Source organism: Diadema antillarum, unplaced genomic scaffold, assembly GCF_040938485.1.
Source record: "Diadema antillarum isolate AM-2024a unplaced genomic scaffold, OU_Dant_1.0 scf00000075, whole genome shotgun sequence".
Classification (NCBI taxonomy): domain Eukaryota; kingdom Metazoa; phylum Echinodermata; class Echinoidea; order Diadematoida; family Diadematidae; genus Diadema; species Diadema antillarum.
Window position 1 is genome coordinate 3,354,966 of NW_027270964.1, and position 13,051 is coordinate 3,368,016.

Here is a 13,051-nt window from a genome sequence, read left to right on the forward strand (position 1 = left end):
TACATCTAGATGTTTCATCAATAACTTTGTGGGTAATGGGTCCAATGGACAAGACTTCTTACTAAGTTTCATGATCAATTTCTCAACATCATTCTCAGACAATTCTTTAAAAACTTTGAGATCTACGATCTTTTTATCAAAAGGGGCTTCATCAATGACAAATTTGTTCACATTAATGAGTTTTGATTCTATGTCATTATGAATTTTCTTAACTTTATCCAAGAAATAGTTGCCTAAGTCATTGACAAAAGCTGTTCTATCCGTATTACATGGAATCACTGGTTGCTTGTTTGAGATATTCACAAGACCCTTCACAATATTAAACAGTGCTTTGGTGTTTTCTCTGTGTTCAGACACGAGGTCTTTGTTGTGAGTTTTGCGTGCCTCAAACAATGAGAAACTGTAAGAGTTTCGAAGTGACACATAATTTTTCCAGTCTTTCTCAGATCTTGACTTCAACCAACGTTTCTCAGCTTTCCTCTTTCTACGTTTCTTTTCTAATATAACATCAGTTAGCCAGGGTGTCTTAGGTCGCAAGACCACAGTCTTTTCTACCATCGGTGCATACTTATCTAACAACTCTTTAAGTGTCGAGTCATACAGAATAGCTAATTTAGAGATATCAAAGGATTTTTCTTTACAAAGACATCTTTCAGCAATATCATGTTTAAACAGGTCAGTGTTGATGACAGATAACCTACGAAATGATATTTTCTTGACTGGAAAGTGAGCTTTACTTAAATTGAGGTAATACATTACAGGGAAATGATCAGAGATCAAGGACGAATAAGCCCAAGGTTTGCCTATTACAATGGTATCGTCAGACTGCCGTCTGATTAACAAATCAAGGGTATGACCGTGTGTATGGGTACAGAAATCAACTAGCTGGGTACAACAAAGACATTCAAGGAGGTCTAAGAAAGATTGTGCATCTCCATTGTTAGTATCAACATGTATATTGAAATCTCCTGTAACTAGAACAGGAACATTAGACAGCAGATGACTTTGAATATAACTGTTGAATTCTGATACAAAACTGTTAGAGACAGATACCGGATGTGATTCTGAGTAAGGAGGCCTGTAGATGTTAATAAGAGACAAATTATATGATTTACATGTAATGTGATATTCTGCATACTCGAAAGAGTTCACCTCACCAGCAGCTGTTTGAACGGCATTAACTGTTTCTTTGTATACAAGTCCTGTTCCCCCTCCATGACGGTTGCTCCGGGGTCGATGGATGAACTTGTAACCTGGAGGTAGAAATTCCTGTAGCACGGCTGAGTCGTTCTCTGTTAACCATGTTTCTGTCATTGGCATGAGATCAGGAGTTGTGTCACATATGAAATCATGTAATAGTGCTGACTTATTACGCACTGACCGAACATTCACTGAGCACAGTAGAAGGTTCGATAATGATTTAGATTTTCTGGATTGTCGAAGATGATTCCTTCTACGGCCTCCACGTCTTCCTCTCCGTGTCTTTCTGCGTTGAATTCCATAAGAACGGATTATATCACATACCTCTGAAGGCAACTGGAACTTTGTATGCCGCCATTGTGAGAGTTCTGCAGGAGTGCACTTGATACATGTACTGTGCTGAAGATCATTGTCAGGGATAGAACATGGAATAATGCCATCATTATCCTGTGGTCCGGGGTTGGGATGTATGTCACCACCATGTAACAGTTCTAGTTGGAAAGAAGCTGTTCCATTTGGGATATAAGGGATTCTCCTTTTGAGATACTGCTTCCTGGTGAAGTGTCCATGAGTTGAAAGTTTGATACACCATTGCTCATTGCAGTACACAGCTTCCACAGATGCAAGCAGGCAGAGGGTTAATAATAGTCCAAGTTGAAAAGCTCCCATTGTGCTTGGAAGTGAGTTCTATTGTTGAAGTTCACCCAGGTGCACATTACATAATACCCTGCTAATACTATCAGCTTACATACAAGTGTGTACAAAGTATGGCCTCTTACCTTATGCACTGGTAACAGAACTCCATAAAGCTGCAAAAGTTGAACTTCAAAATACACACTGAAATCCAACCAATATGACTTCAAATTTGACCTGGCGTATCCAGACAACATATATGAATAACCAACAACAGTATAAATCTGTAAAGCAGTGCGAAACAGGCAAATGAGAGCTCTTTTTGGAGAGCCAGCAAAAGCATGTGTATACATGCTTGAGCGGTACTACCCATATATGGGTAGATAGATACAACGAAATCTCCACTAAGACATTCTTTCATGACGTCAAATGTGATAAATATCGTGTGGATTGAACGTGTAGCTTGACAGAAATTGAGAACATCAATGAGCATCTTCTTAAAGACAGGGTTCCGATTCATTCGATGTCCAACTGCCAGGGACACATTAATAAATCTCAAATAGCACCGGCCAAGGAATATGCGCATCGAATCATTGGTAACGGTCGACTCATGTCGATATTCTCCTTCTGTATGTGTACTTATATTCAGAAAAGTGATAAAGTTTTACACAATTCGTTATACAAGGTATGTATAGGTATATGTATGTTATGAAAATCTACTCCACGAAGCAATGCGTTACGTGGTCAAAACTCGTAATGTGATACATTGACATATTTGAACTCTCAAAACGTAGTGGCCGTGAAGATAACGAATCAGCGGGTTCGTTGTAAAAGATGTTGAACATGTCAAATCCTACGTTTTGTAAAAAAGAATATGATTGTATACCTTATTATTCTAATAAACTCTTCGGGTTGTCTTTACAGGCGTTGACGTGATCAGTAGGCACGTGCAGGTCAATCCCATCTCCCAAGCTTTGCTCTTTTGTCGAGCTCGTGGTAATCCACTTCCCTCTGACACTGATGTCGGTCTGTACAGGTATTCGTACCAGGACGACAGACATGACCAAACCGGCATACATAGGAATGGGTCTACAGTAGAGGCAGGGGGTGATGAGCGTATTGTGATATTCAGGGTTACCTCTATTCAAGAGGGAAATTACAGTTGCGGAGTCATCGGAACCACTGGGTTTGCTTACTACACCTTTCGACTTACTTTTCATGGTAAGTTAACCTGCAGTTCGGTTTTATCTTTCCCCTCCAATTTTCAGATAAAAAGGTTACATCAAAAGTGAATACACGCTATACATATAGATCTCATCCATTCTGACAACGGTTTCTTATGCCCGAAAACACCCCTTCCCCTTCAGTGGCGATCTCCAAAATGACTCTGTCATTATCTATACCATAGTTTGGGCAAGTACCATTTTCCCCGGATGAAGACAAAAATATTGGTTCAAACAAGACATTTTGCAACTTCTAAGTTCCTAGGCACCGTCTTAATCTGTTTGCAGAGTAACACACACACACAAAAAAAAATCAACACGGTGCATTGTTGTTGCTTAACTTTTTCTCATTTCAATGTGGCTTTTAAAAGGAATGTAATTAAGGTTTAAGGGAATCGTTTGCTATAGCTGTTTACACAAGATGTATGGACGTTGTGTGTCTTATATGAATTAGAATGGACCCATGTTTCAGAAACAGTCTCATGTAAAGTATATCTTTATTTGTATCATAAAAGATTGTTTGTTTGTTTGTTTGTTTATCATAATTTATAGACATACAATGGTTACCATGGCTATGCACTATCTTCAAAGATACACATAATCTTTTTTTTTTTTTCAGTGTTACCAGTCCTTACACATGCCCCTCGTGTAATCAGTCTTAGCCAGACGACGGCAGAACTCGAATGGTTACCATGGACACCTGGGGTAGATACCGGAGATCCTCCCCTGGTAGCCTACGCTATCTTCATCAGGAGAACGTCACAGGAGTGGTCAGAAGTGTCTAGAGTCTCGAGTTCATCGACATCAGTCACGATAAGCGACCTGGACGCGGACACGGACTACGAATTTAGCGTTGCGCCGGTACGAGAGGGAACTGGAGGTACCGGAACAAGGTCGGCCCCTGTCTTCTCAGCCACACTCTGCCCAAGTAAGTCTGACCATTTAGTGATCTAGAATACCGAAACCAGTGATCAGTGATTTGATCGTCAGGTTAAGTAAAGCAATCTCTATTCATTGCTAAGTAGTCTCAAGCCATCTGTTTCAACTGGCGAACAAAGTATAAGTTAACCCTAACTAGGCCGGGCTATTTAGGTAGATGATATAACTCGGCCGTCGACAGCGCGATCGCGACGGAAATGGGCATACACATTGCCTATGACGTAATTTATCATTTATGCTAAATTATGCTAATTTATGCATAGGATGCATGAAATCAGACAATTTGGTATAAATCACTAAATAAAGCTCAAAACAGGCACATTTCCGGGTTAATATTCTTTGTAGTGTCCTTAGCAAATGTAAAAGAAAAAAAATTGCAATCAGAAAAATTGACCTTAGTATTTTATTGTTTTTTGAATTTCTTATGTATTTCCTTGCTTTTCGACTTCATGTTTTTCATATTTGTTTTGATGAATTTTGTCCGCTACATTGTATGTATGACATGATGTTGTTAATTGACTTTAATCAATAAAGCCCCCAAATAATCATGCTTTTTTTTGAAATTTGCCTGTAAGCATAGTTTGCATTGAAATTGTACACGAGTTCACGTTTTTGAGCAATTTTTGGGGAGACTCGGGAGACTCGAAAGAAAAAAGTTATAATACGTCGCGGCGATAGCTTTTCGCGATAGCGATACATCGCGCGGAACGTCGAGGGAGGAGGGGGCCTCAGAGCCCCCCCCCCCCCCCCCCCCCCCCGGCCTAGTAAGGGTTAAGGGTTAAAATGCGGAAGCAGTCTAGGTTCTCTTTCACTGCAGTTTGAAAGAACATTCTAAGTTTACCTATCTTGAAGTTTATAGGATATATTGTGTGCAAATCAGTTATTTCTGGTAAAATGGAAATGAAGAAGAGCTCACAACGAGGCATGACAAGAAGTTTAATAAGAAACGCACGTAAATGATTTTCTAATGGCGCTCTTGAAGATAGGACAATTAAAACAACTGAATAGGATGTGAAAAAAAAATCATGAGAAGAGGATATGGACGAAAATAGCTACAAGGGGTGCTTCAACATTTAAAAAAAAAGTCGACGAGAATATTATGACAAATTGTATTATAACTAGGCCTAAGGATATTTTAAGCGGATTTTATAATGCCAGATCTAAGCTATCACCCACCATGTCGATTAATATCCTATTTTATCAGGAAAAATGTCATCTGACATAACAAGTGTAAACAATTGGCAATAGTGTTAATCGGAGATATTTTTTTTTCCGATTAGACAGTGCACGTCCGTGTTTGTAAAGAGAGTTCATGAATACTTGGCCGTAGGTCGTTAAACGCTAAGCCCCAACATATTTGCAATGGATTCTTCACAATGTATTTACAGAATGGATGTTTATACGATATACGATATTTGGCTTAGATACGATAAGAATATAATTTTACTATGCAGAATATTATCTAACTGCTTCATTTCATACAGAGCCAAGTGGATTTCCTCTGGAAGTAAATGTGTCATCGAACGAAACTCTTCCACAGCAGTTGATCGTCACGTGGAAGGTATTATGGGGTTATATAAGTAGAGACTAGAGATCTAAAGATCTTAATGTTAACACGAACCTAATCATAATTTTGACCCTTAGGATATTTAATGCTATATAATACTCAAAATCTTTTACATTTAATTTACTGATGATTATTCGTCAGTGTCCATTTCCTTGAAGTCTTCAGAACCTCCAACAATTTCATCATTTACATTCCGATTGTAAAGTGCTGATACAGGGGACATTATATGATTCTTGACGTAAAGGACGTACAGTGTAGGAAGGGTAACTTATATGGATGACAGAATTCATGTTTGTTGCGTGGTACATTTTATGTCATGCAGGGGCGGATCCAGGAACTCCGTAAAGAGGGGCGCGTTTACAAAATTAAAGGGGGGGGGGCGTACGCACCCCTCCCCCCATTTTTTTCTTTTTATTTCTTTTGTTTCAACAAAAAATAAAGGGGGGGGGGGCGTGCGCCGGTTGCCGTCCTCCCTGGATCTGCCACTGTTATGGGTACGCATTTCCGTCTGTATGTTTACAATAAACTGACGTGGAACGTAATTTAGCATGCATGGAAAAATCAGTGAAATATTCTCGTACTGGATATCAAATTACTCGCAGTGCTTGGAAAAACAAAGTTTAAAGATCCTCTTGATGCGTAGTCTCGTCTAACACTATCTATTTCAGGTATATTTTATGAGTAGGCAGCAACGGCGTAGCCAGGATTTCATCTTAGGGGGGCGGTTAGTCTGCGAGGGAGCGAAGCGACCGAGCCCGAGCGAGCGGAGCGAGAGAGAGGGGGGGGGGGGGGGTGTGGGAGGGGGTTGTCCCCCCTCCCACGGTAAGAACTTTCTGCATTTGGATGTTGTAAATGGTGCAATTTGATGCATGTTTTTGCGCGTTTTATTGACGTGAAACAGTCCCACTTGTTTAAGGTAGCAGTTTATTTTGTTGTAGATTATTATTGAACAATTTGCCTATAAAATGGTATAATTTAGATACACTTCTTGTATTAATTCTTTTCACTGAATATTATGAACGCGACTGAACCCGAGCGAGCGGAGCGAGCGAGGGGGTAGGGGAGGGTGTGGGAGGGGGTGTCCCCCTCCCACAGTAAGAACTTTTTGCAATTCGATGTTGCAAATAGTGCAATTTGATGCATGTTTTTGCGTGTTTTTACGAGTTGAAACAATCCCACTTGTTTAAGGTTGCAGTATATTTTGATGTAGGTTATTATTTAACAATTTGCCTATAAAATGGTATAATTCAAATACACTTCTTGTATTAATTCTTTTCACTGAATATCATGAACGCGACTGAACCCGAGCGAGCGGAGTGAGCGAGGGGGTAGGGGAGGGTGTGGGAGGGGGGATGTCCCCCCTCCCACGGTGAGAACTTTCTGCATTTTGATGTTGCAAATGGTGCAATTTGATGCATGTTTTTGCGCGTTTTATTGACGTGAAACAGTCCCACTTGTTTAAGGTAGTAGTTTATTTTGATGTAGATTATTATTGAACAATTTGCCTATAAAATGGTATGATTTAGATACACTTCTTGTATTAATTCTTTTCACTGAATATTATGAACGCGACTGAACCCGAGCGAGCGGAGCGAGCGAGGGGGTAGGGGAGGGTGTGGGAGGGGGTGTCCCCCTCCCACAGTAAGAACTTTTTGCAATTTGATGTTGCAAATAGTGCAATTTGATGCATGTTTTTGCGTGTTTTAACGAGTTGAAACAATCCCACTTGTTTAAGGTTGCAGTATATTTTGATGTAGGTTATTATTTAACAATTTGCCTATAAAATGGTATAATTCAAATACACTTCTTGTATTAATTCTTTTCACTGAATATCATGAACGCGACTGAACCCGAGCGAGCTAAGCGAGCGAGGGGGTAGGGGAGGGTGTTGGAGGGGGGTGTCCCCCTCCCACGGTGAGAACTTTTTGCATTTTGATGTTGCAAATGGTGCAATTTGATGCATGTTTTTGCGTGTTTTAACGAGTTGAAACAATCCCACTTGTTTAAGGTTGCAGTATATTTTAGTGTAGATTATTATTGAACAATTGCCTATAAAATGGTGTGATTTGAATACACTAGTCTTCTTGTATTAATTCTTACACTGAATATCATGAACGCTGTCTGTTCAGCAATCAAACAGAAAAAGCATGCACACGAGGGTGTAGATTAGGGGCATATCCCCTCCCACACGAAGGTGATTTTGCGTTTTCAGACCTGAAATTCAGCGATCTGGTGCAAATTTTTGGTGCAATACTTTTTCATCGAAGTGTTAAAATCACGGAATTTAGCTCTTATTCCGAATGTGCACCATTTGTGCGTATGTATAAAGTCTAGTGAGGTAGAGCTTAGGGGAAGGGGGATTCCCCCTCCCGCTCGCGGAGCTTTTGCGTTTTTAGAATTGAAATAAAGCGATCTGGGTATAGCCACAGTCTACTTCTTTGCACGAGAGATTTTGCATATTTTGAATTGAAATTCAACGATCTGGTGCACACTTTGAGTGAAATATTCAAAAAAAAAAATCTTATTTGATGAAAGGTTGCAAAGGAGACCCGCTTCATGTGCATGCATGCAGTATGCACGCATTTTTTTTTTCGCCTCCCAAATCCCCGGTCCAAATCTTAGGGGGGGGGGGGGGGCGACCGCCCCCATCGCCCCCCCCCCCCGGCTACGCCAGTGGTAGGCAGAGGTTTGTATCAATCGAGTGACAATTGTGCTCATCGATTCACTTTCATGTCACTAATCATGAACATTGGTTTACTGTGTATTCTTATACAGTTTAAGTGGAAACTGTTCGGACTTTTAGTTGTCTCTTTTTTCGTAGATGCAGCTCCAAACCACTAAAAAAAAAAAAAATACTCTCTCTTTCTCTTCCCTCATTTCTTTTTTTTTTCTCAATCCAGGATTCCCTTCTTTGTCCCTAGAAGTCTTTCCTCTCTTATCATATCCCCTCTTTATTGTCCTCCGCGGCTAAGTAATAATGAACAAAAAATGCCCTATCTGCTGGTATGCGTTTTATTCCTGCATTTAAAAATAAGGGAGAATTCCATATAACACGCATGTTTCTTCGACCCCGTTTACATTGCGAGGCTCCGCCGCGGCCGAGCCACGACCGAGCCCTCCTTCATTTCAGTGTAAACGCGCAAAAGGCCAAATGCGAGGCCAAAATTGGCCACGCATTTGAAAACGAAGAAGAAGAAAAAAAAAAGAAAAAACGATGATGAAGCCGACAAAATGACAATGTCTATTGTGTTCACACATGTCATTTTATATTTAGCAGACAAAATGTTTCACTGAGCAGCGGCTGCAATTTCTTTCGTTCTGAAGCGATCGCCAATTGGATCAAAAGAAGGCGCCAACGGTTCCGAACATACGGGGGGGGGGGCGCCAAAAAAATCAAACAAGATAAGAAAAAAACGTAATAATGACGTGGAAATATACAAATTTCGGCTCACTCGCTCGTACTAATTTAGAGTATTTCTTCAAGCCCTCAGTTTGTTGGTAAAAATCGTTATCTATAAGGCCGTCACTATATCTTGATTAGAATTGTAAGATTTGATAAGCAAAAAATGACAAGAGTTCCATGTTTTGTAAGCTGAAATGCAAAAATTTTCGGCTCGCTCGCTGCGCTCGCTCGCCAAAATTTATCAAAACAAAAAGGAGATAAGAACAAAACGTGATGATGATGACGCGGAAATATACAAATTTCGCCTCACTCGCTCGTACTAATTTAGAGTATTTCTTCAATTCCTTAGTTTGTTGGTAAAAATCGTTATCTATAAGGCCGTCACTATACATTGTGTCTTAATTAGAATTGTAAGATTTGATAAGCAAAAAATGACAAGAGTTCCATGTTTTGTAAACTGAAATACAAAAATTTTCGGCTCGCTCGCTGCTCTCGCTCGCCAAAATTTATCAAAATTAAAAAGGAGATAAGAACAAAACGTGATGATGACGCGGAAATATACAAATTTCGGCTCACTCGCGCGTACATGGGGGGGGGCATTTCATGAAGCAAATTGTCAGATATTTCGTCTGACAAACTGTTAAACGCTACTGAAATCCTTGCTTCTGATTGGCTGAAAGCAAATTTTGTGCGACAAGTTGTCGGACAAAATGCTTCATGAAATGCCCCTCTGGTTTAGAATATTTTTTAAAGTACTCAGTTTGTTGGTATAGATTCAATTCAATTCAATTCAATTCAATTCATTTATTTTCATACTTCTCATTTATGAACATTACAACAGAAACCAGACAAGTTCTTTTACCTTGTGAACAATGTGCAGAAAACAAACAATATACATGGTGATAACACAGTAATTACATGTAATGATAACTGGTCAAAATCGAAATCGAAATGGGGTTGATCAAAGAGAAGTATGACGGGACCTACATGAAAGATAAATCGTTATCTATAAGGCCGATAAATCGTTATCTATAAGGCCGTCACTATCTTGATTACAATTGTACGATTTGATAAGCAAAAAATGAAAAGAATTCCATGTTTTGTCAGCTGAAATACACAAATTTTCGGCTCGCTCGCTGCGCTCGCTCGCCAAATTTTATCAAAATTCATTACATTTAAATCACCCTCAAAAGACCCCTTTTAAGGGCTTGAAAAGCATATCATGTGGACTTTGCTTAAAGTCTCTACCGGGATGGGGTTGGGGTTGAACACTAGTCTTTTTCAGAAATTAGGGGCGCAATTTTCGCGCTTGCCCCGGGCGCCGTTTTCCCTAGATACGCCACTGTCCAGTTGGCAAAGGGTCTAAAAACCATTCTATACCAAATTGCGTTTCAAGCAGAACGCCACTACGACAAAATACTGAAAGGTTTGAATTAAAAGATTCAAGATTCAAGATTCAACTTTATTTCCACTTCCATCAAATAAACAAAGAAATTATATACATTGCATATGTACAGGATAATTGTAATACTTACAGAACATAATTTGACAAGGTACACATGAAAATGAGAAGTAGATGCGATTACGTCTATACATAAAGCGTATAATACAAGTCAACTAAGGATGAGGATGGAAGTGGAGGGTCCCACTAAGAAGCAGAGCTTGTACGATATGGGACCCTCAGAAAATACACAAGACAGGAATATAAAAGCGCGGCCGAGCCCGGCAGTGTAAACGGACAAAATTGCGAGGCTCGGCCGCGGCTCGGCCGCGGCCCAGCCCACCTTCATTTCAGTGTAAACGCGCAAAAGGCCAAATGCGAGGCCAAATTTGGCCTCGCATTTGGCCTCGCTCTGGAGGTGGTCTCGGCCGCGGCTCGGCCCGGCCTTTTCTCAGTGTAAACGCAAACTGGGCCAAATGCGCGGCCAATTTTAGTCTGGCTTCCAAACCCTCTGCCTGTATCTTTCGCTATTTAGGACATTAACCCCCTCAACGTCGAAAACTTGTATAGTTTAAGGTGGTTTTGTCCTGCAAAGGATTTTTTCCTTCGGCAAAGGCCTTTGCAAAGGCCTTTGCCCGAACGGCGACTTTGTCGCCACGGAATTCAGTTGGCAAAGGGTCTGAAAACCAGACAATACCAAATTGCGTTTGTTTACAAGCAGAGCGCCACTACGACAAAATATTGAAAGGTTCTAATCAAAAGCGCTGCCGAGCCTCAATACGGGCCGAGCCCTGCAGTGTAAACAGACAAAATTGCGGGGCTCGGCCTCGCAATTGAGGCTGAGCTCGGCCGCGGCTCGTAGACCCCGTTTACAGTGCGGGGCTGGGCCGAGCCCAGCCTCAATTGCGGGGCCGAGCCCCGCAATTTTGTCCGTTAAAAACTGCCGGGCTCGGCCGCGCTTTTAATTCAAACCTTTCAATATTTGGTATAGTCTGGTTTTCAGACCCTTTGCCAACTAGATTCCGTGGCGACGAAGTCGCCGTTCGGGCAAAGGCCTTTGCCGAAGGAAAATCCTTTGCAGGACAAAGCCACCTTAACTATACAAGTTTTCGACGTTGAGGGGGTTAATATCCTGAACAGCAAAATAGTACAGGCAGAGGGTTTGGAAACCAGACTAAAATTGGCCGCGCATTTGGCCCAGTTTACGTTTTTACACTGAGAAACGGCCGAGACCACCTCCAGAGCGAGGCCAAATGCGAGGCCAATTTTGGCCTCGCATTTAGCCTTTTGCGCGTTTACACTGAAGTGGGGCTGGGCTCGGCCGCGGCTCGGCCGCGGCCGAGCCTCGCACTGTAAACGGGGTCCGAGAGGCTGATATTCCAGTCCAGCAAATTTCTTCCTATCGATAACGGTTCCCTTCACCTCTGTACCAGAAGATAGGATAAAATGCCTGTCTGCATGATTGTATGTATACAATAATCCTATTTCTTTTGAGTACTCTTGTTTATATCTTCATGTATTTTTTTTTGTCTCCAAGTGGAGAAATAAAACAAAATGAAACTGAAACTGAACTTGAACGTTTTACTACAATTTCAATTATCGTAGCCACCTGACAACACGGAGTCCAACTGCCGAAGTGGCTTCACCCATTACATCATCTATTACGCCATCGATCACTCTCATGACGTCATAGCTCGTCGCCTTGACGACATCTCAGTCACACGTCACACTCTTACTTGTCTTGGGACGGGCCTGAAATATCGCATCTACGTGACGGCTTGGAACAAAGATAGTGAGAGCCGAGAGAGTAACGTTGTAGTGACAAGGACTCCAGGCAGTGTCCAGTGTGATGGTATGAAGCCACGTCTCCTAGAAACTTGAAACGGCAGCTTTCAGATTCAGTCAATTCATTGTAAACGATATCCCCCCCCCCCCTCGTATTAAAGCGGAAGAGTAAACATGATAGCAGATACATAAGTGAAATAATTTGCCCTTTTCTGATTTGTTGAATTAACTTTTTGACATGATCAATCATAGAATATCGTCGGCGGTCATACGAACCGTCATATATCCCGATTTTCGGTCAAATTTTCGATTTTGAGATTTTCAATCATTTCGATAGTAAACATTTCGTTATTCAAATTCATGAAATCCTTCCGTCGAGATGTTTTCATTGCAACTGATTGACAAATTGCCCTACATCGACGTAAATAAAAAAAAAAAAAATTTACGTCGATGTAGGGCAATTTGTCAATCAGTTGCAATGAAAACATCTCGACGGAAGGATTTCATGAATTTGAATAACAAAGCAGTACCCGCTGCATGCTATAAGGATTGGAACCAACGCTTGCTGTCGGGCGGAGGCTCGTTGGTCTAGTGGAGATGACGCCTGTCCGGTGATCAGGAGGTCGTAGGTTCGAATCCTGCTCGAGTATGTACGCCCATGATTTTTTAACATGGCTACTACTAAAACACTGATCAACTCAGTGCTTATTTACGTCGATGTAGGGCAATTTGTCATTCAGTTGCAAACATTTCGTTATACGTTATTGTGAAATGTTGATTTTATAACTTCATGTAATTTTTGTGTGATTATCACTTTTATAGAATCATGTCATTTCAAATTCATTCCTCCGTAAGCGCGC

At 41.0% G+C, this 13,051-nt stretch overlaps 1 protein-coding gene across 1 annotated transcript in view; it reads left to right on the top strand.

The window, feature by feature from the left end:
- LOC139717485 (uncharacterized) overlaps nucleotides 1-13,051 on the top strand; it is a 40,452-nt gene that overhangs the window by 21,886 nt on the left and 5,515 nt on the right. The window contains exons 9-12 of the mRNA XM_071628990.1: nucleotides 2,758-2,869; nucleotides 3,713-3,984; nucleotides 5,480-5,556; nucleotides 12,012-12,258. Coding sequence (XP_071485091.1) covers nucleotides 2,758-2,869; nucleotides 3,713-3,984; nucleotides 5,480-5,556; nucleotides 12,012-12,258 — 708 coding nt within the window. The remainder of the gene's footprint in view (nucleotides 1-2,757; nucleotides 2,870-3,712; nucleotides 3,985-5,479; nucleotides 5,557-12,011; nucleotides 12,259-13,051) is intronic.